The 25760-nt window shown below is 40.6% G+C and overlaps 1 protein-coding gene across 3 annotated transcripts in view; it reads left to right on the top strand.

Moving 5' to 3' along the window:
* LOC149324108 (NAD kinase 2, mitochondrial-like) overlaps nucleotides 1-25760 on the top strand; it is a 32277-nt gene continuing 6517 nt past the window's right edge. The window contains exons 1-9 of one of the 3 annotated variants that reach the window (XM_089496543.1): nucleotides 1-500; nucleotides 10301-10389; nucleotides 11263-11351; nucleotides 14117-14198; nucleotides 15041-15124; nucleotides 17437-17573; nucleotides 20886-20964; nucleotides 23181-23324; nucleotides 24805-24860. In XM_089496543.1, the coding sequence (XP_089352669.1) occupies nucleotides 114-500; nucleotides 10301-10389; nucleotides 11263-11351; nucleotides 14117-14198; nucleotides 15041-15124; nucleotides 17437-17573; nucleotides 20886-20964; nucleotides 23181-23324; nucleotides 24805-24860 (1147 nt within the window). In that variant the 5' untranslated portion in view covers nucleotides 1-113. Of the gene's footprint in view, nucleotides 501-10300; nucleotides 10390-11262; nucleotides 11362-14116; nucleotides 14199-15040; nucleotides 15125-17436; nucleotides 17574-20885; nucleotides 20965-23180; nucleotides 23325-24804; nucleotides 24861-25760 lie in introns of those variants that run through there. The other 2 variants (XM_089496552.1, XM_089496559.1) reach the window with 2 other exon arrangements.

Genomic DNA, 25760 nt, shown 5'->3' on the forward strand with positions numbered 1-25760 from the left:
GCGTGCGCGTGCGAGAAGGGGGCGTGGCGGGGGAGCGCGACCGTTAGGGATCCAGACCTGAGTGCGACGGCGTCCGCTCCTCAGTCCCTTGGTCGCCTTCACCTCGGGAGGCCATGACCTGCCTGCCGTCCTACTTGAGCGGCGGCGGGGGCGGCGGGAACGCCTGCGCCGCCCTCCGCGCCCTGCTCAAATCCTCGCGGCGGCACCACCAGCCGTCGCCTCCGCCGCCTCCTCGCCCTCCGCGGCCCCTCATCCTGAGCCCCCGCAGGTTGCGCTTGGCGTCGGGCCGAGGGTCTCCTCCTCCTTCGCCTTCGCCGCCGCCCGCTCTCCCTCCCGCGGCGCCTCTGAGCTCCTCCGCCTCGTGTCCGCGGGGCGAGGGCGGCGTGGCCGGGGGCTTCCGCCCCTCGCGGGTGGTGGTGGTGGCCAAGACGACCCGCTACGAGTTCGAGCAGCAGCGGTACCGGTGCGCGGGGCTCTCCGAGGAGGACCTCAAGCAGCTGGTGAGTCAAAGGCTGCGGGCTCCGGCGCCGGGAAGGGAGCCACCGCCCCCAGGGCCCCCAGAAGGGGGCGCCCAGACGGGGCCCTGGCTCTCTCCGGGCTGAACTGCCCCCGGAACTGCCATAGAAGTCTATGAGCAGCTACAGAGCAGGTGGATTGTAGCGAGGCCTCAAGGGACGCCCAGCCCCAGTCTGCCAGGCAGGGACTCTCAAGCAAAGCATCCCCAAGAAATGGCCATGAAGCTTGTTTTCTGCTGCTGCAGAGAACAGGACCCAGAGCAATGGATGCCAGCTCCAGGAAAAGAGGTCATGTCTCAACATGAGGAGGACTTCCTGAGAGTAAGGGCTGTTCGGCAGTGGAACACTCTCCTTCCTCGGAGGGTAGTGGAGGTCCTTAAACAGAGGCTGGATGGATGGCCCTCTGTCGATGGGGATGCTTTGACTGAGAGTTCCTGCATGGCAGAAGGGGCTTGGACTGGAGGCCCTTCCAGTCTCTTCCAACTCTCCAATTCTCACAGCCGCCATCCATAGTTTTTTGTGGGTTTTCCAGGCTATTGGCCGTGTTCTGGAAGAGTTCATTCCCAACGTTTCCCCAGCATCTGTGGGTGGCATCCTCAGAGAAATGATGCCAGCCACAGATGCTGGGGAAACATCAGAAATGAACACTTCTAGAACACATCCACATAGCCCCAAAACCCACAAAAAACAAACAAACTATCAGGCTGGATTGGTCCTTCAGTGTGTTTTGGACCACAGTACCATTCTTTTGAATTTGTCAGTGGCTCTGAGTCCCAGTTTTTGGGGGAAAGCCAGATATAAATAAATAAATAAATAAATGATGGTAATCATAGTATCCTAGGGTTGGAAGAAACCACAGGGGCCATCCAGTCCAAACCCTTTCTGCCATGCAAGAAGTCACAACCAAGGCATCCCCAACAGATGGCCATCCAGCCTCTGCTTAAAGACCTCCAAAGACAGAGACTCCACTATTCTCCAAGGGAATCTCTTCTGTTGACAGAAACCTTTTACTGTCTGGAAGTTCCTCCTAATATTGAGGTGGGATTTCTTTTCCTCTAATTTGCATCCATTACTCTGTGTCCTGTTCTTTGGAGTACCATAGAATAAGCTTCCTCAGTATGGCATCCTTTCAAAGGGAGTCCAGGGACACCTTTGCAGAAACAAACTGTTGTGCTTTTGGACTACTCCAGTTTGTTTTATATGCTGTACCAAATAAAAGTCATGAGGCTTTAACAGCAATGATACATTGCTTCTGGTGGTTTGCCTTACTGATGTGCTAGTTTTCTGTTTGTAGAAAACCTCATGATGTTGAATGATAACACTGGAAAAGGTGACATCCCACACTGGCACCTGGGAGGAGGGCACCTGGTGCAGGCATTTTGTTGATGCCGAAGGGGTCTTGGTTTTAATGCTTACGAGAGAGAGCACCTGGAAATCTCATGTACATTCCCTAACAGAGGAAAAGTTTGATATACTGTAAATGTGCCAATTCATTTTGTAATTCATAGGTATAGCCATACTAAGTTATGCAGTCAAAAGCAACCTAAAGATACTTTTTAAGCATTGTGGACTAAGCCCATTAGGTGCATCTGCTCAAATACTGTTTAGCATACAAGAGCTTTTGTGCATATGTGCCTTCAAGTTTCCTGTGGACTTATGGCAACCCCATGAATTTCATAGGGTTTTCTTAGGCAAGGAATAGGCGTGGTACAGACTGCCCCGAAAGGGCAGCCTGCACCAGCCCCTTTTTGCTCCTGATTGGGGCCAGGGCAGCCTCACTGGCAGGCGGAAAAGGGGTGTCCTTGGGGCTTCATGCCCCCAGATACCCAGGAGCCACAGCCATGGGAGAAAGGGGCCACCCGGCCCCTTTCTCCTTGGCATTGTTCCCGTGGCCGTTTGATTGCCGTGGGAACGATGCGCACAACGATAAGGAGCTCTGTTTCGGAGCTCCTTTCCATGCTGCAGCCAGGCAGCCGTAAGCGGCCAGGGGCAGCATGGAGACGTCACAAATGTGCCGCTCCATTTGGATGTGGGCTGTGCATGACGTCATCCACACATACTAGGGTTAGGGAGCATGCAGTTGGTGCGTGCTCCCTAACCCTAGTATCGACATGAATGCACCGCTTTATGGCGGTCTGTACAGCACCATAGTTCTGAGCCTGGGCTCTAGATGGAGTTTCAGGAGGTGTGATGAAGAGTGGCTTGTAGGAGTCATCTCTCAATTTTTTTCTGAATAAATTGGAATCTAATTGCACAATTTAAATGTGCATTTTAAGCAATGAGTAAAAAGCTCTTTTTTAAAAAGTTCAGTTTCTTCATCTGCAGTATTTATTGTATGTGGTTCAATTTGTGGTTCAAAAGTTAGAAATTGGACTTCTTCATTTTCAGATGTGATATTACTTTTGTAGGGGGTGCAAACATTAGTCAAACATTTCCTAGGAGTGTGGGGAACAGAAAAGGTTGGGAACCACTGGCCTACAATATAGACTGCAAATCTGGTAATCTCTCATCCAAGTACTAACTGGGTCTGGCCTTGCTTAGCTTCCAAAATCAGATGGGATCTGGTGCCTTTGGAGGTATTTAGGGTCCTACAGAAAAGCTTATACCACAGCTACTTACCCTAGTTATGGTAGCACAGGGCCCAAACAGACAGGCCAAAATAAAGCTGCTTCGGGTCACTTTGAAGTCATGCTGTTTAAATGATTGATGCAACTTAAGAGGCCGGAAGCCATGCCAAAGCCACACTCCAGTCCTAAGGACTAAAGCGCAGCTTTGGTGCAGCTTCTGGCGTCTTAAGATGCGTGCGTCATTTAAACAGCATACCTCCAAAGTGACCCGAAGCAGTTTTATTTTGGCCTGCCTGTTTGGGCCCACAGTTCAGCATCTAATTTTGCAGCATCTGTAAATTAGGCACTGATACTTAGACATGTTCCAGCAGCACAGAGAAGTGACATTGGACAGCTTGCTTCATAGGCTAGACAGTCTTATGATCCTACAAAACTATACCCTCAGTATGATAGTAATCTAGTAATACTTCAAGTTGCTGTCCTGCTGAAGTCCTCCAACGTCATTTTGAAGAGCAGTTGTCATAGGTAGTCATAAAATGTAGCTTTCTAGCAGCAAAAGACAGAGTTGAAATGAGATTTAAACATCTACATGCGCTTTTTAGATTGTTTGTGATATCAGAAGCAGTTAGCAATGCTCACTTCTAGGTTGGAGGGGAACACACTGTAAACCCCCAGCAGTCCAAAATGTTTTATTTAGCTTTGAGTTGTTAAGGTCCCACCTATGTACCTTTCCCAAAATAGCACTGAGCCTTATCTATGCTGGGGCCAATGTATCAAAGACCAAGCTGCATTTTATGCAAATATGATAGTCTGTGTCCTTTTTACTACAGGGATGTAAATGACTGAATGAGATAGATTCTGAGCAGAGAAATGGCTGGCAAGGAAAAAGCTAAATATTATTTCTTGTGCATGTATTCTTCTTATGCACAATATTTCTGTTGGGAAGGGAAGAATTGGTAGAGAACTATGCAGTTTAGGGGAATAGACATGAAACAAAGTATCACCATTGGAGAGAATTATGTTGTCCTTTATTATGGTGTGCTCTCAAGTTGTTTCTGACTTACAGGTGACCATAAGGCAAACCCTATCACAAGGTCTTCTGGGGCTGAGATTGTGTGACTCACCCAAGGTTACCAGGTGGGTTTCCATAGCTGAGAGGGGAGTCTAACTCTGATCTCCAGAGTTGTAGCCCAATGCTTAAATCACTACTGGCTGTCCTTGATAGTACAGACATTCAGTTTAGCACATCTAAGTAATAAGTAGAGTATAACTGTTTCTTTAGCTAGGTTATCCATTTTGCTTACTGGAAGCATTTGTTGCCAGAATAGTTATGTGGCAGTAGGAAACTATATTTGAATTAGTTCTCCACCACCACCCTCTGACTTAGTTAGCTCTGAGATTTACTTCAGGTATGCTTATGCTCCTGATTGGATATTGATAATGCAAAAATGAAAGTAACCTCCTGGCCCCTCTTTTGTCTTGTCATAATTCCAGTTGGGGCATATGGCTTACATACACTGCTTATTTTCCTTGGTCCATACCCAGCATGGCGTAGTGGTTTGAGTGTTGGACTACAACTCTAGGAACAAGGTTCAATTCCCAGCTTGGCCATGAAACCCACTGGGTGACGTTGGGCAAGTCACATGCTCTCAGCCTCAGGGAAGGCAAAGGCAAACCTCCTCTGAACAAATCTTGCCAAGAAAACCACATGATAGGGTTGCCTTAGGATTGCCATAAATTGGAAACGACTTGAATTTCAGGCAACACACACCCACAGAGTAAATATTCCCTTCTATTTTATGGGAAGGAGCTGCTGTTCCCAAAAGCCAGATGGGTTTATTACTTTACAGTTGCTAGACTACTGTTTTTGTCCAGGTTTCAAATAACTATCTTACTATAGTTTTTTGTGGGTTTTTCGGGTTATGTGGCCATGTTCTAGAAGAGCCCGAAACACCCACAAAAAACTATGGATGTTGGCCATGAAAGCCTTCGACTTTACAACTATCTTACTATTCAGCAGTAGTCCATAGTTGGTTTCTGTGGAGCAGGGCCAATGTTCTGTGTAGGGAATGGAGTGCTGTTAAGCTCTTACTTAATATTTTAGTCTTGTCCTGTTTTTTCAAATTGTAGCTAAATAAATTGTGGTGGGAGTTCTTGAAAGTGGTCTGACTCTCCTGGTGATGTTCTTTGCACAGGCTGCCTTGGTGACAAAGCAGGGGTTCTTAATCAGTTATAGTCAATCTGCTCTGATTTTGCCAGCTGGCAACATGTCTCAGGCTTTCTTTTCCCACAGCTTTTGACGTTCTTGGTGCAGATATGAAAAACTTTCTGTTTAGTACAAGCAACATAGATACAAAAGTAACTTTTCTGAACAATGTCGTCTTTAAATCTGAAATTGTCACAGTCAGCAACCTCAAGAACTGCTTCCTCATTTTTGACTTAACCTGAATTATATCAGCAGAACATAGACTTCTATATTATAAATGCTTCCATTAACTATTTGTTGTATAGTTGCTTGTAAGAAACTTTAACTCTAGATTTGAAACTGTTACCCAGTTCTTATGTGGGCTGTTAACTATGTTTTTTGCAGGGGTGAGGAGAGGAATGCAAGAAGGAGTGTGGTTAATTTTTATCACACATTCATTTACTACTTTGTTTTTAAAAAAGTATATGCTTCCTCTCTCACCACAATATTAAATCATTTAAAATGAGGACAGGTTGATTTTTTTTAAAAACTAACTTTGGCCAATGAAGACTGTAAATCTGAATGCAGATCCCGTCCTAATGTGCTCTTTCTGAAGGCCAAGGTAGCATCAGGTGCCAAGGAGATTCAAATGGCTTGATACTAGGTTATTTGAATGACTGGTATAGGTTGAGTCTCCCTTATCCAAAAGCTTGTCACTAGAAGCATTTTGGATTTCTGAGTTTTTTGGATTTTGGAATAATTGCATATGCATAATAAGATTTCTTGGAGATGGGACCCATGTCTAAACATAAAATTCATTCATGTATACACCTTACACATACATCCTGAAGGTCATTTTATACACAATATTTTATGAAACAGACATGAAACAAAGGTTATGTACATTGAACCATTAGAAAGCAAAGGTATCACCATCTCAGCCACCAATATAGATAATTTTCAATTTTGGAATTCCAGGTAAGGAAGATTCAACCTGTATTGATTTGTATGTGTGTGTGTGTGGGGGGGGGGTTGTTGTTGTTGTTGTTGTTAATGTATTACTTTTGAAATTCTTCTGAACTTGCATAAATATCAGGTAGGGTGCTTCCTGTTGAAGTCCAGAAAGTCCACATTTAAGTTGCTTAATGTATCTATGCAGGCTTTTTTTTAAACCTACAATGATCTGTCTGATTCAGTTTTTTGTAATTCTTCCAGTAGTACTCCACTTTAGCATCTTGAAACCATCTTAAACAGGGAAGCATACAGAAATTTTGAGAATCCCATAAAGTTTCTTTTTCAGGGCCTTTTTCTGAAACATTTCTTTGCCAGATTCATGAGATTGCCTTTGTTTGTACATACCTTAGTTCCTGAAATGGGTACTGATAGTGAGTGTTTACATATGTCCTGACAGGACAATCCAAAGTTCAGACTTTTTGGACACATCATTTTCAAGTGAAGAAACATCTTTCACTAAACCAAATCCACTTCGTTTTGCTGACAAGCTGGAGACCTAATTTCTGAAATTGCATACTAGAAATGGCTATGTCCCAGTATTTGTGACTTGGGTGAATTCAGATAATCATCGGTTTATTTCTGTAGCAGTTTGTTTAAAACAAGGGTATTGCCCACAAGGCAAGAGGCTCTTGGGACTATTCCAACAGGCTGTTATTTATACTTCACTTGGCATAATTCTGTCATTTCTGGTAGTGTCCCGTCACTGGTAGGCTAGTATATTTGCAAGCAGTTCAAATACTGAGCTCACCTAACTTGTCATTTAAATTACCTCAAATACATAAGGCAGTATTTCAACTTGGGCTCAGCATCAGAACTTGTCTAGCTAAATGCCAGCTATCTTATATCATCAGAATGTATAAGGAGGTTCTCATAGACGGTTGCCATAGTCTCGTGCTACCGCATGGAATGATCTGAAGGCTGAAGTAGAAATCCACCATAGAAAAGGAACAGAATAGAAATCTGACTTTAAAAACATCACACACAGAGGACACATTTGTAAGAGTGAAGCTACAGCATTCTTCTTTTCAAATCAGACAAGGAGGATGTGGATGAGATACAGTTCTCTAAAATGAATCAATGGAGGCTGTCTGTGTGAAAGCATTGAACCCACCCAGAACTCAGCTGCAGGGACCATGCTGGGGTTATGATGAGCATGGTTGTTTTCCTGAGGATTCTGTCTCTTTGGAATACTGAGATCCCACTCCTCCCTTCAGATGTCCTGTCTGTCTGGAGGGAGGCAGCCTGATAATGCAGTTGGAAAACTGTAGCCTTAAGGCTAGCTTGCGGTACTGTGCTAGTGTTCTTCATAGTGTGGCAAACACAAGGAAATGAGCTGACTGTCTTTCAGAATTTCTTCTCTGCTGTTACAATGTTTTCCTGCATACTTCAAGGAGGAGGTCTTACAGTGGGTTCTGAGCTTGAGGAAGAAGAATCTGGGGGAACTGATAGATCAGATTAAGGTGGAATTTAACACTTTAAATTGCAAAGTATGAATTAGAAGAAACCAATTCAGTGGAAGAAATCGTTTTCCCGATAAATGAAAATTTTACATTTGTTTTAGAAGGCTAAATTTAACGTGGTGTTCGTATAGAAGGTTATTGATTTGAAAACACCATTAAAATTGGATAAAGGTTTAAGTTGTCATAGCAAGTTATATACAAAGGAGGTTACTAGAATTGACTAAGATTTGACCCAAATTTGTTTATTATATGTTTCTTTTTAGTAAGTTTGAAGGTATATTTATTTATTTTAAAATTCAAGATTTGTGTTCTGTACCAGTGTAATTTTTATCTATTTTGATGTTCAGTTTTTTAAAAAAGCATTCCAGAATTCATAACCTCCGTAAAATACTTCTGAGCACTGTTCATAATATAATCTGTAAAATAGTTTTGTTGGAATATTATAATGGAAGGATTAATTTTGAGATAGTTTGTCACATGGTGCCCACTTCATTCTATGCAGTTTTATATAATTCACTGCTGTGTGGCATTATCTACTAAATGTAATCTGGTAAATCTGATGGATTTTCATAGACCCATTTTAAACGTAGCAGATGGTTTTGTGCTTCATTTCCCTTGGTTGCACTTTGTGTTTCTGCCTAATAATAATAATAATAATAATAATAATAATAATAATAATTTGTATCCATACTACTATGGATCTATTTATTAAGCTTTCCATAGATTATGTGGAAGCCTTTGTAAGTTCATAACATACATAGTTTGTGTTAAGAATATACAGTACCATATCTTAAGCATGCAGAATTGGCACTAGTTTGACAATATTCACTCAGGCTAATCTCGCAAGTTTTTGTAATTTGCTGCAGCCTTCAAAATGCTTACAGTCGATGAACAAACTGCCCAGTCAGTTTTGAAAGCTACAGAGAATTACACTGAAGTATGGTTACTAAAGATGAGACCTATGAAGCAATTGTGAAGACAGTTTTGTTTTTCTTCTTTCTTCTTTAAGTTCATTGACTTTTGCATGCCAGGAAGCCATTCACAGTTGCTAAGGATGTAATTTTCATAGACCTGTAGCTCTGGAATCAAGAATATTGATTGATTCTTGTAACTCTGTATACTTTAGAGCAAGGGTGGGCAACTTCAAACAAGACAAGAGGCATTTTCTCTTCTGTGCCTGTCTGGAGGGGTGCAGCAGGACATTTCAGGACACCTAAGTGTTGTCACTTCTGTCTTTTTGGCTGGTTATTTTCCACCCCAAAACTAGTGGTTTGGGGACAAAAAATTGTTTGGAAGAAGTTTGGGGGGTAAGGGGAATAACCCCGATTCTCATTTTACGTGGTTTGAGGATATTTGAAATGGTTTGGGGGACAAACATTTCCCTGAATCAGCCTGAAAAATTGTTTTAAAATTTGGGGGGGGGGGGAATCTGGGGGATTTGAAGGCCTTGTGGGAGTCTTGTGGACTCACAGATCCAGCCCACAGGCTGCATTTAACTCACTCTGACTTTGAGAAATTATGTTGTTAAGATCCCAAAACACTTTCTAGGGAGCTTTCAGAGGTGGCATAGGGATTTCTGTATTACTTGTCGTAGGCCACAGACTTCTCCTGCTAAAAACTGTACTGTGCCTCCTTCCTCTTTCTTAAAATAAGATATCCTTTTTCCCCGAAACAGATTTTTAATTTAATTTAATTTTAAGAAAGAGGAAGGAGGCATAGGTCAGTTTAAGCAGGAAAAGTGTGTGGCCTACAGCAAGTAATATGGAAACTTCTATTTCCATTTTGGAGAGAAGGAACATCTTGGTCTTTTGTTGATTTAATCAAAAAGCAATTTCATTTGGCTGTGTCAAGTAGCCAGTTACACGTTAAATTATAACACATTACAACTGGACTGAAATGGCTGTGTTGTAGCTCAAATTTTTCATATATCAGTTTTTGACCTAAGATTTAGTAAAAAATGTCCACTGCTGATGTTAAGTTGGTCAGAGTCTGTGCACCATAAACTCCAGCGTTGGTTATTTGATTGGCATGTCAGAATTCATTTAGTTGGTACTGAACAAGAGTATTTGTAAACTGGAATTTTTACTTACAAGAGGAATGTTTCATATGTTGTTTTTGTGTGTCTTCAAATTATTTCTGACTTACAATTGATCCTAAGGCCAGATTTGGCAAGATTTCTCGGTTAAAATTTGTTTAGAGGGGGTTTCCCTTTGTTTTCCTTTGAGTCTGAGAGAGTATGACTTGGCCAAGGTTGCACTGTGAGTTTCCATGGCCAAGTGGGTATTCAAACCCTGTTCTTCAGAGTCATAGACTAATGGTCAAACCACTACACTGACTCTTAATTTAAGTCACTTTATACATACCAGGTGAAAATATTGTGCTTGGTTTAGTGAATAAACATTCTTATGTTCCTGATAATTAAATTATTCTAGCTTGTAAAAATAAAAATAATTTTTTTTAAAAAATAAAATTTGTCCAAGCTTCGCTGTTTACATGTTGTTGCAATATGTTTTGGCAGTAATTGCCAGCTTTGCTGAATTGTGGTTTTGCCTTTTACAGCTTGCATTAAAGGGCTCTAATTACAGTGGACTACTAGAACGACATCGGATTCATACAAAAAACGTAGACCATGTTGTAGATAGTTTAAGGTAAGGGTATGTATCAGAATTTTTGATTATAATCAATTTGAAATAATTTCAGTGAGAAGGGGTTGCAGAACTCATCATTATTCTTATGTCTGCTGTCCTAAAATTACTAAGCTGAATGCTGTTTTGGGGGATGGGTGGGATATAAATCCAATAAATAAATAATAAATCAACTGATTGTGATTCAGTCATCCTATTATACATAGACAAAGGGGAATTACATATACATAACCTACCTCTTCTTTTAATTTTCTGTTTATTAATGGTACCACAAGTATTGAAATTTTGAGTTCAAAACTGTTTTACGGTTCAAGCTGGACAGTTTGAAAGCCGAAGGATTGTCTGTATGCAGTTCTCTGAATTGTGGTCAGTGTGTAAACACTTCATAGTGTTTAATCGAAAATAGTGTATAGCCGAATGTAATTTAATAGCAATTGTATTTAACTTTTTCTCTTAGCATGAGTCAGCTCTCAGTTGAATAATGTAGGACCAGTTATACATAGCAATTCATGCAGCAAGTTTTAGTGTGCATCTTTATAAATTGTAATGACTTGGTTTAGGCTTATTTCCTGAATAATAATTTAAAAACCTGATCCTGCACTACTATTTCAGATATAGTAGAATAAGTGATTGGAAAACATTTTGCTAAATTCTTTTGTGCATAATTGGAGGACTTTCAAAGAAATAAAAGTTATAGACATCTTCCATAAAATAATTTTTGGTAGATAATACTAGAATTAGTTGAAACATGTTTTATGCTTCTTTTTTTCTTGGGGGACTAGCTAATTTGGGTAAACTAGCTCTTTAACTAGAAAGTTACATTCTTTAGGCCTTGCAATTCTGAATAACTACCTGCATTTTTTTCAAAATCTCCAGGAATGAAAAGATTGAGGTTCGACTTGTGAAGCGCAGAGAATACGACGAAGAAACTGTTCGATGGGCAGATGCTATTGTAGCAGCAGGAGGTATTAACTTGTGAGTGGGGAAATGCATTTTGAGTTACAGTAATCTTGAGTAAACATGCACATTTGATTGTCACAACAATCTACAGCTTGTCCTTGTCAGGGTGCAGCAAGTGTTATCAGCTGTTTAAAGTATTGCGTGTATCTCAGCTTTGACCATTCCTGTGGTGGAGTATATCTTGGTTGAATATTATGAGAAATCAACAGCGAAACCATTGGTGGTGATGCATGCTCTCCCTTGGAAAAGCAGATCAACATCAATCTGTTGAGGATGCTGTAGGCAGGGATTCCTGCACTGAATTGGACAGCATGTCCTGGGGCAACTGTCCTTAATTCCATTATTTTTCTCTGTGGTTTCAGTGACTCTCACAAATGAGTCTTTGGGCTTGTACAGTGCAACTTGGAACCTTTTGGAGCAATGTTTCAGTAGTAGCCCCTCCCATGCTCTATATGAGTATCTGTTCTGACTGACTTAGCATTTGTATAGTTATGGACTGGTTTTCTCCTTTTTTTTTGTTTTGGATTATTTGTGGCTTGGATTGTCTTTTGTGTACAACTTGGCTTTGGACTTACCTCATTTTATCTCTCACTGTCTCTTTCTTTTTGTGGCTCTGGTTTGGTTACTTTGGCGGGTTATAGACTGCCGCTTTGAGGCGATCTGCCGCCGCCGCCGCCGTTTGCTCCGTAAGGGAGCCGTCGCAGCCACACCGCGCGGCTCCCTTACAGAGCAAAAAAGAAGCTCCAAAATGGAGCTTCTTTCTGCGGCGCCTCTGTGACGTCGCGAGGCGCCAGGGGCGCATTCGTGACGTCACAGGCACCGCGACACGTTCGGACACACAGTGTCCGATACGTAAAGATGGCGCCGGCCGTGTGGAACGGCTGGCGCCATATTGTATGGACAGAGTCTGTATTAGACCCAGGGGCATCTAGAAGAGACGCCCCTTTTTTAAAATGGGACGTCCTGCGGACGTCCCAAGTGCTGGTTTGTAACCGGCCTTTGTCTCAGGCCACACATGCTCTCAAGGGCTTATGGCCTCCTTTGGATACTTCAAAAGATACACCTCATGTGGAGGAAAAATACTTGAAAAGGATGGGCATTTTAAGTGCCTCCTTTGTCTCTTTGAGGGGAATAATGTGAGGTCTTGCTGTCACTGTCAGACTTTTACCCTTCAGGCACACCATAATCGTGCCTCCTGTCTAAAAACTCCTTTGATAGAACACTCTTAAGACAGCTGATCAAGCTGCAGAGAGTAGGTTGCAGCATATGGCCTCAGAACGACATATGGCTTATGGTCACCAGAATGACTGCCTTGTTACTGGCATCACTCATACCACCATTCCTACATTCTATGACAGGCTCCCATGATACAATAATGCCTGGGCCTCCCTCATCTTGTACTCATGGGTCCTTGCCATCATCAGGAGGGATATGTGATAGAGTTTTTGAAGATCCCACCCATCACCATAGGGATCTTTCATATTACCCAATCCTTGCCTGTGTTGAATCATAAAATTGTAGAGTTGGATCCTTTGTTCCTTCTTCAGCATTCAGGCAACTGGGGGTTTGCACAGAAGATGGGAGGGGCTAATGCCAAAACACATATTAGTTTACTCTGGAAGGCTCTGAGAGATGCTCCACACAGGCACAAATGACCCATTTCTAGGAGTTCACAGATGACCATTCAAAGAATCACAGTTACAGGTAAGCAACCTGTTCTTCTTGAAGATTGTCATTGAATTGTATTCATATCTGAATAAGTTTGTTCTGCTACTTATAATTTCATTATTATTATTATTATTATTATTATTTACGGTATTTATACCCCACCCTTCAGCCCTAAAAGTTCTCAAAACGGCTTACAATTATTATTGTTTTTAAATAGACGATTCCCTGCCCTCAGGCTTGCAGTCTAAAAAGACATGACACAAAAGGAGAAGGGAATGGTGGTAGGGAAGGAGATCAGGTCCAGCAGTTCTTCTCTCCCTCTGAGGCCTGGACCAAGGCAGATGGACTGGAGGGAGGGCTCTGCTTCTTAATCTAGGCCAGGCCCAATGGAGATGGGCCTGCATCTCTCCTTCCATGGCCAGATGGACCGGAGGGAGGGTTCTGCTTCTTAGAAGGCACTTGGAAGGCAGAGGTACAAGTAGAAGTACAACCAGCAGCTGCTTCTCCCCCCTGACCCCAGATAGTCACTGTGATCCTCCCATTCTCTCAGCTAGGGTGTTTTGCAGCAGAGCCCTATCAGGTCCTGGTTTTACAGCCCTAGCAGGCAAAGCAGCTGTAAGTGACGATACAGTGCCTACTGAGTCAGGGCCTCAGTCCTGAAGAGAGAAGAATCTATTTCGAAGGCAGAAGTCCAAGTACGAGTAGAACCAGCAGCTTCCTCCTCCTCCTGGACTTCCTTCTCTCTCTGCTGGGGTGTTTTAAGTTCTTCACTCCCTCATTCATTATTTATTCATTATTCATTAATTCATAAAAGTTGTACTATTGGAAAGACATTAAGGTATAGATATGTGAATTCAAATGCCTGCACTAGAAACTGTTAACTTGTCTATGCATATCCATTATTCTTTTTTTATATAAATATCATTTCCTGATGACAATTTGTTTTCTGCATCACTTGAAGGCACACAACAAGAAATTTATTTCTAGGAGAGATTTATATAGAAATATCTTTGGGTTTATGGTCATAAAAGTGATACTACATAATTTTTATATGTTCCTATATAAAAGCAGACTGTGATTGCATATCATATATTTTACCTAGGTGATGGTACAATGCTCCTGGCAGCCAGTAAAGTTTTTGACCAATTAAAACCTGTTATTGGAATAAACACAGACCCGGATAGGTGAGTTAAAAAAAAAAGTTGATATTTTGTGGAGTTCTAGGCTGCAGTATTACAAATCTGGGGGTTGTTTCAGTACTGTAAATATTTACAGAATATTTTCTGTTGATGATGACACACAAAATGGGGTTCTTGGTCAGTTTATTATGCACATTGTTGTGAGTATATTTTTACAAACTGACTGTCTTTTTGTAACTTTTACAAATGTATTCAGGAATATAAATCAGTTTAGCCTTAAATATACATTTAAATTCAACTTTCTTACAAATCTGGAATTAATGTCTATATACAGTATGCTGAATGTCACTATAGGTTCATATGTTCACTAACCTTACAATCACATGTATTAAATATATGCTCATTAGTAAATATAATCTACAGTAGTTGATTCAAATGTGTGAAGCACCTGCTGTTTCTGTTTTCTAGTCCTCTGCACCATTAAACCAAGGTGTTTTTAAAATTAATTCTACAGTTGAGCCTCTACTTTTGCAAGTTTAACATTTGCAGATTTGATTATTTGCAAATTTGCTATAAATATTTGCACATGTGCTATCAATTAAAGGGAGACACCCCCCCCCCAAGTTTTGTGGTGTACTGTAGAAAATTGCAGATTACATGTAGAGACTAAAAAAAATTAAAGAAAACTAAAAAAAAGTTTACTAAATTATACAGGCATGAAATAATACAAAGTATCTCTGCTCCCTCCGCCCCACTTCTAGAGCCCAATATTGTACAATGCTACTTCTTCCTTATTTTAAAAGAAAATAAGGGAACAGATATTTTTATGAAAGAGGTAAGAGAGTATTCTGTCTTGCTTTATTTTCACATTGTTATATTATATCTAGATCTGAAGGCCATTTGTGTTTACCTGTACGATATACACACTCATTTCCAGATGCTCTACAGAAACTTTGTCGTGGTGAATTCAGGTAGGTCAGATTTTATATATCTAAAGGCAGCTGTCCTTAAAGAAATTAATTTCTTGTATGGGAAATCACATAACTGTCAAGGAACAATTCTGATCTGACAACTATCTGTTCCAACCCTGCACTAGTCTAAGAATCAGTATATCCAATCAGTGCTTAGTCTTCAGTCTTGTGCACATTCATCCCTTATGAAACCTTATTAAAATGAAAATGTATGGAAATTTAATGTCAGTAAATGATCAAGAGTTACAAATAATGACAATGAATTTGTGATGAAACCATAGTAATGTGCTTGCAAGAGAGAAGCTATAGGAAAATGTTAATATCTCCTATGTAAACCAAGCTTACTTATGCTGTTCCACGCACAGAATGGTGGAAAACACTCCTTCTGATCATGAACTCATCTGGTAAGTGCTGAAAGCAATGTAGCCAAAACAGGCCCAGTGAGAAACAAGTTGGTGATTTCAGTAGAATTGGGAATCTTGTTATCTACAGAAAATTTAAAAACTGGGGGGAATAAATCTGGGAGGGGCAACTTCCGGCTCCGTACTATAATTCAGTAGGACCTGGACAGTGGGCACAAAATGCTAAATATCTCAGTGGGGAGAATAGAATAGAGTATCATGGTGGAAAATATGGCTGGCTAGAAGAGAAGTATTCCTTGTTGCAATGTATTATGGCAGGTTCTGCTTGCAAAGGATGTAGTGGCTTGTTAGTTAGACAAATATAAAAATTACTGTTACTATTCCAATATTCCACCTGGAATATTGTGTCCAGTTCTGGGCACCACAGTTCAAAAAGGACATTGAGAAACGAGCGTGTCCAGAGGAGGGCGACTAAAATGGTGAAAGGTCTGGAAACCTTGCTCTATGAGGAACGACTCAGGGAGCTGGGGATGTTTAGCCTGGAGAAGAGAAGGTTAAGAGGTGATATGATAGCCCTGTTTAAATATTTGAAAGGATGGCATATTGAGGAGGGAGCAAGCTTGTTTTCTGCTGCTCCAGAGAACAGGACCCGGAACAATGGATGCAAGCTACAGGAAAAGAGATTCCACCTCAACATTAGGAAGAACTTCCTGACAGTAAGGGCTGTTCGACAGTGGAACAAACTCCCTCGGAGTGTAGTGGAGTCTCCTTCCTTGGGGGTCTTTAAGCAGAGGCTAGATTGCCATCTGCTGGGGATGCTTTGATTTGGATTTCCTGCATGGCAGTGGGGTTGGACTGGATGGCCCGTGCGGTCTCTTCCAACTCTATGATTCTATTTTTTTCTCCAAAACTAGAAAATAAATACATTAATATTTGAGTGGTGTGTTTCTGTAAAGGCCAGGCTAGGTCAGGAAGTAAAAAATAAAAATTAATTCTAATCAGTTTAAATCTCTGTAATTGAAAGGTGCTGCATAGATATATTATAGGAGATCACTTGAATAATATACCACAGATGGTTACTGATGGTTATTATAGTATCACAGCAAAGTTGGGCAAATTGTGTATCCAGGACATGTTTGATTAAGGGTATGATAAGTGTTGGAGTTCCATTGGTAGTACAGTTGAATCCATAGGAAGAGGGGTAGTCTCCCCTTTCTGTTAGTTGCCCCCTTGCTCCCCTAAACCTATCTCTGAAAGGCTGGTAAATTTACTGGAGTCAATTTTCAGGCAGATCTGAGGTTTCAGGGAGGAGGAGAACAAGGAGAAATGTTGTTCCACAAATAGTGTAGTGATAGCATAACACTGGATTGAGGACCAAATTCAGTTTTTCAGATATGAATAATGAAAAGCTGAATATTCCTAGTATTGTATAAAGGGAACAAATCTATAGAATATCATCTAAATAATAAAGGAGTTGCAGATATGATACCATTTTAGTACCTATGATGCTGAGAAATGTAATGAATGTAATGAAGACGTTGACAAGCCAAAAAGATGAAAGTATGAGCATAAAATTTCTTGCAAGAAGACTGTTGTGAAGCCTGTAAAGAGGAGTAGAGGACCTGGGAGGATCTTTGGCTTAGCAAGGCAGTAAACCAGTATACACAACTAATTTGAAAACATTTCAGCATCAAAGAATCTGGGAATAACCCACTCTGTTATTTAGATGCCTAAAATGACACTTCCTTGAATTGGTAAGATTTGTTAAGATTATTAACCGTTCCCCATAGCATCAGCTGAACTTACAGATGATTTAAAGTGAAGCAATATCTATTTTATTAATGACCCTCTGAATGGAGCTGATAGGTTGACTTGTATATATTTTCCATTCTTTAAAAATGTCATCTATTGTAATAGTTCTGAACTTTGTGCAATCATTTTCTTCTAAAGATGGCAGTGGCGGCAGCGAATCCGGCTATACCTTGAAGGAACTGGTATTAACCCTATCCCTGTTGACTTGCATGAACAACAGTTCAGTCAAGAACAGCATAGCAGAGCCCATGTTAATGAACGATTTCAGGATCAAAGTAAGAATGCATCCATACATAGCTTTCTTATGGTCTTAGAGAGGCCCCTGACATTACAAAATAAAAGATGCACTTTAAAAGTGCAGAGAAATCCAAGGTATATGCTTACAGTTACAGAAACTTAACTGTATGCAATAAGAAACCTGTTATAGTTTACTGTTACTGAAAAAATATTTAGAAGGTTTTAACTAGATTATTTTAATTGTTTTTAAAATTTTTATTTTAAAGTTTTTAAAATGTTTTTATTTTGTGAGCCACTTTGATTACCTCTCTGGGAGAAAGGCAGTATAAAAATAAATAAACAAATAAATGAAGTTGTAACAACTGACAAAGTATAATTTATATTTCTTAATTTTTGATATATAAGAGTCTCTGATCCTTTACAATTAAAAGTGCATACCCTTAGAGCAGTAGTCTCTAGACTGTGCCCTTTAAAAGATTTTGGACTTCAGGTTGCAGAAGCCTCATTCATGTGGGCCAGTAGTTTGGGATTCTGAGTGCTGAAGTCCAAAATCCCTTAAAGAGCAGTGGGGACCACTAACATAGAGTTACACACTTGTGATGGCTACCTATTCAATAGGGGCTACATAGGGACCATGAAATTCCCCAATTCCCACTTACTGGGAAACAGCTCCTGCGATTGATGGGAATCTGTTTCCCTGATCAGGAAGTGGGCTGCTGACATTCTCGCCCCACCCCGCCCACACATACCCATGAGCAATCTTATGGCACAAGGGGCTCTGCTTCTGCTGGTTGAACCAGAGATCGCTTGGGGAAGGAGTGCAAACTACAGTCAGCTGCTTCCTGAGCAACAAGGGAACAGACCCCTGTTTAGTGCAGTGGTTGCTTCCTAGTAAGTGGGAATTGGGTAGGTTGGGCCAGGGTTCGCTCAGTAGCACCAAATCCATGGTGCTTATGCATACATATCTCCCATACAAGTTTCACACCATTGTCTTCCATTCTTAGTAACCATATCAGATGTCATAGGACTGCGGTTCTTAACCTGTCATACACGGACCCCTGTAGGGGTGTGATGTCCTCACAGGAGATCATGAAGACCGTTTCCTTTCTTTTTGGCCACCTGTATTGAAAAGCCTTCCCTGCCTTAGCTGTTTCTTCTCTGGTTCCTCCAGGAACTCTGAAAGAAAAAAGGCAAGAAGATGCTTCCATGGTAAAGCTTCCTTGGCCAATGAAGTCCCCACAGCCCTGGTTGAGCATCCCTCCTCACTCACTGGCTCTCTGGCTTCCTCCCCCTACCTCCTTTCACCAGAGCAAATCACCTATATTGTGCAGAATGGCAGGCTTTGGAACTGCTGTTGTGCATAGAATCAGAGGCAAAGAGAGTTGGAAAGAGACTATCTAGCTGGCTGGATGCCTGTGAGGGAAGGAATGTTTTACATGTCTGTTATATGTGTGTAGGCTCACATATGTGTGGCTCTGTGTTCAGGAATTCATGGATCAAAGCAGCTCCCGGGGTGAAGGATTGAGAAGCAAACTTGATCACTCTGCATTTCATGCACACACATAGACACACACAGCAAGCAAAGTCCCAACTCCTTGTGCCTTTTGATGCTACTATTGACACATACAAAGCAGTGGAGATATGGCAGAGGTGTCTTTGATCTTTGGCCAAAAAGCACGAGGGTGTGAGCAAGGAAACAGAATCTAGTTAGCTTAGCTTGCGGGATTTTGTTTTTAATGTCCTTCACTATACATTTCACAAACCCACTCTGTCCAAAGATATCCACGCACCTTTTTTGGTGAGGGAAAAGAGAAGAGAAGGAAGGAACACTGCCATTTTTGGATGTCCTAGTCATCCGTAAACCGAACCAACGTTTGAGTCACACAGTATACTGAAAACCCACACATACAGACAGATACCTGCACAAGAACTCCAGCCATCACCCAGGACAAAAAAGAAGCACAGTCAAATCACTGGTAGACCAGGGAAAACGCATCTGTGAACCCCACTTGGAAGATGAACTGAAGCACCTGGACTGGGCTCTACAGACCAATGGTTATTCCAGCTCAGACATCAGAGGGGCTGCCAGGCCCAGGAAAACCCAGAGAAGTGAAGGCAAGCAGCCACCCAAAGGGAAGGTATTTTTACCATACATCAAAGGAGTCACAGACAGAATAGGTAAAGTGGTGAGGAAGCACAACCTTCAAATGGTTTACAAACCGACGAAGAAAATCCAGCAAATGCTTCGCTCAGCCAAGGACCAGAGAGATCCTCTCACAGCCGCAGGAGTTTACCACATACCATGCAGCTACGGACAAGTCTACATAGGGACCACCAAACGCAGTGTGCAAACAAGAATCAAGGAACACAAGATACACTGTAGACTGGGCCAGCCAGAAAAATCAGCAGTAGCAGAACATGCCACAAACCATCCTGGGCATAAAATACTGTTTGAAAACACTGAAATTCTGGACCATGCCAACCACTACCATGACAGGATGCACAGGGAAGCCATTGAAATCCACAGACATGAGGATAATTTCAACCGGAAAGAAGAAACCCTTAAAGTAAACAAAATTTGGCTACCCGTCCTGAGGAATAGCAAAATAAGGACTCAGCAAATGCAATGGGAAACCACTGAGAGTCAGGGGCTTCCCCAGCACATAACGATCACCAATTAGCAGACACTAATCCTCTTTTGCATTAGCCTCCTAGCCTGAGGCCTGCCATCAGCACCAAACAATACACATGCAAATCACTCCTTACTTCCCAGGTCACAATATATATACCCAACTCCTTTCCAGGCAAGCATTCTTGGAAGATGCCAGCCACAGATGCTGGTGAAACGTCAGGAAGAAACTCTTCTAGAACATGGCCACATAGCCCGAAAACCCCACAAAAAACAAGGAGAAAAGTTTATTATGTTTAGAATCATTCCAGTAAAAGTAGATTAGGAATGTGTGCATTTACCTATTTCTCCCTTCTCTCCAAATTTGAAGGCTCTTTTTGATGCACCTTAAGGTTTTCAATCTTGAGTTAAGTCTTGGTGGTCCACAGCATGTTAAGATATTTAAAACTGATCTGTGGAAAGGAAAAATTAAGAACCGCAGTCATAGAAAGTAAGCCAGATATACATCTTAGGTACAAGAATAACCAGCTATGTGTTCTCACAGTGTATCTTTGCATCTGGTCTATAGATAGGGAACCTCTTTAATTTTAGCCCTAATTTGCATAAAAATGCATGTGTATGCATGGAGACACACATTTATATAATAATTATGCCTTCTCTTTTTCTCAAGATAGTCTTCTTAGGGTTATATTTCATCAATGTAATTTGCCTATGTTTGCAGGGGCTCACATTTCTGAACCACACCTCTTGCCTGTGAGATCTTTAAACGAAGTCTTTATTGGGGAATCTCTCTCATCTAGGTATGCTAAATATTTATTTATTTGTTTAGTCTATACCCCACTTTAAATATCGACTTAGAAGCATTACTGTTTGGCAAAGCATGAAACTTTACTATCTATTTGTATACAAATATACAATCAGCCTGCATATTACACAAGGGATCCATTCCAGGACTCTGTGTAATACAGTTTTTTCATACAATCTGGAACTCTATTTCTCTTTCCTGAAATGAATGCTGAAGTGTTCTCTAGGTATTTTCTAGGCCCTGCATCACAATTCTATGGTATGCTTCTGCTGGAAGTTGACCATAGAATTGTACTGGAGGACCTACAGATCTCTAAAGAGAACACTTCTCTAGGCATTTGTCAGTCCTTCAGTGTGAATTTATGGTAAGCTTACAGCAGAAACATACTATAGAATCCCATTAGAAAATGCTAGAGAGAATGTATTTTTTCCGATGCATGTAAGTGAACCTGTATTATACAAACTCATGTAATATGTGCTCCTACTGTACAATCAGGCATAATAAGCTTATCTTTCCTTACTAATATGTGCAAAAATATTACCACACTTAATTACTCAATCCAAATCATACATTTTTTTTCTGTCTTCAAATCTGTGAGAAGCAGCTATGTCGTCTTTCCCACCTTCCTAATACATTCGCGATTCAGCTGGACTTACTTCTGCACACAACTTTTATTTTTGACTCCACTGAAAGGAAGAAAAGATTAACTGTTCTTTTTAATTATTTTCTTGCTTCTAATGTATCATCTTCATGCCTAGGACAGTTATTGATGTTCTAACCACCCTTGTTCACACTTCATGGCACAATTATCTAGTGGGACAGTAGGACAATATTTCTACATTTTACGGTGTTTGACAGTACCTTTGCATATTAGTCAAATCTGTGTGGCATTTTGTTGTGTGAAGTATGGAGATGTATTAGGTGCACACTTATCCCTCCACATTTGTGGCTTTGACTTTTGCAGATTTGATTATTCATGGATTTTATTAATATGTACTCTCGAGGAATCTCTAGGTCCTCCACTGCAACTGTGTGGTCAACTTTAACCAAAGGTCACCCTGAAGGTCACACTAGAGATTCCTAGAGAGAACACTCCACTGGGCATTTTTAGTTCCTCTAGTGCAGTTCTGTGGTCAATGTCTGGCAGATGTTGTCCACAGAGTTACACTGGAGGATCTAGAGATTCCTAGATGGGTGTTCTCATAGGTAAAAACATAGTGTTTTTGTTATTTGCATTTTTTCCACATTCATGGGGGTCCTGTGCCCCTAACCCCAGCGAATGTGGAGGGACAGTGTGTATATATTATTCAGTATATAAGACCCATGCATCTTTTATGTGCAGCAAAGGAAAATTTAGGTTACAAACTGAGCTAATTATTTTTCCCCCAGCTTATAAGCAGAGGGGTGTTTCCCTTGCTAGTGAGACTTTGAATGGATCCCATCTTAACAGAAGCAGTGCTACCAATTACATCAAATAAGCATACTGCTGAAGATATTTGAATTAGGAGTGAGCCCAGAGCTGGTGACAAAGGAAGTGGAAGTGTATCGAAATGATTATCTCAGGGAGTCCATTCAACTACAGATCACATGGTGGCTCAAAGGATGAAGTTATGATGGTTAGATGTGCTAGACATTTATGTTAGAACATAAACTTGGAGCATTTTTATGTAAAAGCAGTAAATATTTTTAAAATTGTCCACTATAAAGAAATGTAGCTATACTTTATAAGTTTAATGTTTACGTAAAGAAAATAGTTTGGAGAAACTAAACTCATCTAATATGAATAGCAATATGAATCAATAGATTGAACTCTTGCACAGATAACAGATTGAACTTCTGTTGTTTGCAGCTTAATCTCGGGAATTCCTTTTTTGTTTTGTTTTGTTTTGTTTTATTGACAATGAGGCTTACACTTAGGAAGAAATTATTAAACATTATGCATGCGTTCATGATGCACTATGAAATGCTGTTAACGAACCACCAATAATATTACACTAGAAAATTCTAAAAGGCTTTCAAAATGGCTTGCTTCTTACTAACAATTTGCTGTATTTTTGAAATCTGATTTCAAAAACAACCAGTTAAAATTGATATTGACCTTTCCCATTTAACTGGTATATTAAATTCAACAGTGAAATTTTAAGCCATGTTTGAAATTGGCCCTTTTAGATTGGTATATCCTGATGTAGGGCTGTGTTCTGTCTCATTCAGGGTGAACTATAAGTCCTGCAAACCCAGTTTTAAATTCTCCCTTCGTAGGGCCTCTTACTATGAAATATCAGTTGATGATGGTCCTTGGGAGAAACAAAAGAGCTCAGGTCTCAATATATGTACTGGAACTGGATCAAAGGCATGGTAAGTTTGTTATGCTTCTAAAATGCTAGTTGTCAGATTTTCCAGAAGGAATGTTGAGATTTCTGTAGGGGGAAAAATGCTTCTCTTATTTTTGAACCGGTGGCCTTTTATAAGAACAAGCTCATAAAGTGATCAAATCCATTGAGTTTTCTGGGGCTGCAATCCTATAGCAACCTACTTTGAAATTGTTGAGTTTTTGTTGTTGTCAGCCTTCAAATTATTTCCAACTTATGGTGACCCTATCGTGGGGGTTTAGTGACAAGTTTCTTTAGAGGGAGTTTGTCATTGTCATCCTATGAGGCTTGAGAGAGTGTGATTTGCCCAAAGATACCTAATGGGTGTACATGGCTGAGCCAGGATTTGAACCCTGGTCTCCGTTTTAAAAAGCAGGCTGGAATATAGCACAGGATGCTTGCTGTATTGGAGAAATACACAGTTGGAGAACTGAGGAAGGGGGAATGTACAGAAACAGTTGTTAATACCTAGGTTTTAGTTTTTAGTTTCAGTGGACACTTGTGTACTCCTGTGGAACAAGATCCACTTCAAATTCTGAATACAGGCAAGTGATACAGATTTTCTGGAAATGAGTCACTTCAGAGTTCAGATGGGAGATGCTTGAATGCTCCTCATATAACACAGGCCCATTCCAGACGGGCCTTGGCTCTGCCCCCAGTACGTACTAGGGGTTGGCCGAGGACACAGCGTCCAATCAGGCCTCACCCCAGTACGTACTGGGGACGTCAAAATGGTGGCACCTATAAACATGGGCGCCGCCATTTTGACGTGACGGACACTTAGTGTCAGCATGTCGCGGCGCGGATGTGACGCTGCAAGTGCGCTTTTTGCGGGTTCTTTTTGCTGCGTGGGGAAGCCGTGCAGCTTGTCCACTGCGGCTCCCTCGCACAGCAAACACGGGCACCAGCACAGTGCCCTTTTTGGGCGCTCTGTAAAGCGCCACAGAATCTCTTCATATACAGCTTAATTTGTAAAGAAAAACTGCCTAAAGTTCTTACTGTTTTGTGTTTCTTAGTATTTTGCATAACCTTGTTGAAAACAGACCTGCCTCAGAAAGTATATAAATACAGTTTTAAGAATATTAAATACAAATATTTATTACGGCACATGGCCAGTTCGAGTTTTAAGAATATTTAATGAAATAACTAAATGAGAGGAAATTTCCAGTTAGAATTGATCTCTTTTATTCTTCAGATATAATTAAGTAAGCAGTTGCAATAAGGGGTTGAATGTAGATTTACAGCCATTTTCACTTATATTCTGTCTTGTAAAACTATAATTCAGTCAGTGTTCATAGGTGGTGATATTTTTACTGATTCACAGAAGAAAAACAATTCACAAAATGATGCTTAGAAATTATAATTTGGTATGAGCATTTATATTGTAGCACAGAACTCTGGTGGAGGGGGAGGAGAGTTTTGCAGCTGGTGTTGGTCTAAGTAGCTATTACTGTTTCTGATTTTAGGTCTTTTAATATCAACAAAGTAGCAAATCAGGCTGTGGAAGAAATCCTTAAGATTGGTGAGTTGCTGTAGAATCCTAGTACAAAAACAGGATCACATTCTCAAAGTGTGTCTAATTTTATTTTAGCCTATGTCTTTAATAAAGATGTATTCATTTTGTCAGGCTCAGAGCTACAAACAAGAATATAAACAGTGTTTATCACATTGATAAGGTTTTGAAATGGCTAATGTGCATTTATACATCTCTTATTAGACAACCTCATACATTTAAAAAAACCAATTGTTTCACAAGGTATGAAGGGAGATGTTGCAATAAAAACCTTTTAACATTTGAAAACATTTAAGTAAAGCATTTAAAAAACATGTTTTTTTAAAGCTTCACCTGGATAACCAGGATAGTATGGTGTGGCTGTGGTAGTATATACCAGTGGGCACTGTTTTTTGCTATTCAAAAGATGTGGATAAACTTGCAAATATGTAACACTGAAGTCCACCCTAGGATGCAAATATTTATTCCGAATTTAATGGATTGGTAATCCAAGCCAAATTTAAACTTGATGGAAGTTACTGGTAGGAGAATGGAAAATCTCTCTTTCTCTTCCACTATTTATTGTTCTCTGTGTTTTGTGGGTTGTAGTCCTTCTGCTGAGCAAAGGTGTCTTCTAGCAGAAGATTGAGAAAGTCAACTTTAATAACTTTCCCAACTCTCCCCAGATACTTTCCCAGAAGGAACAGTGAGATTTCTGTAGATTTTTTTTTAAAAAAATGCTTGTTATCTTTGAAACTGTGGCCTATTGTAAGAACAAGCATATGAAAGGATCAAACCCATTGCAATCCTGTAGCAACTTATTTGAAATTGTTGACTTTTGATTTGTGTGCCTTCAAGTTATGTCCAACTTATTGTGGCCCTAAGGCAACCTTACCATGGAGGGCCTATACAGTTGGCCCTCCACATGTG

Source organism: Sceloporus occidentalis, unplaced genomic scaffold (assembly GCF_023333645.1).
Source record: "Sceloporus occidentalis isolate IW3139 unplaced genomic scaffold, rSceOcc1.0.p SCAF_1, whole genome shotgun sequence".
Taxonomy (NCBI): Eukaryota; Metazoa; Chordata; class Lepidosauria; order Squamata; family Phrynosomatidae; genus Sceloporus; species Sceloporus occidentalis.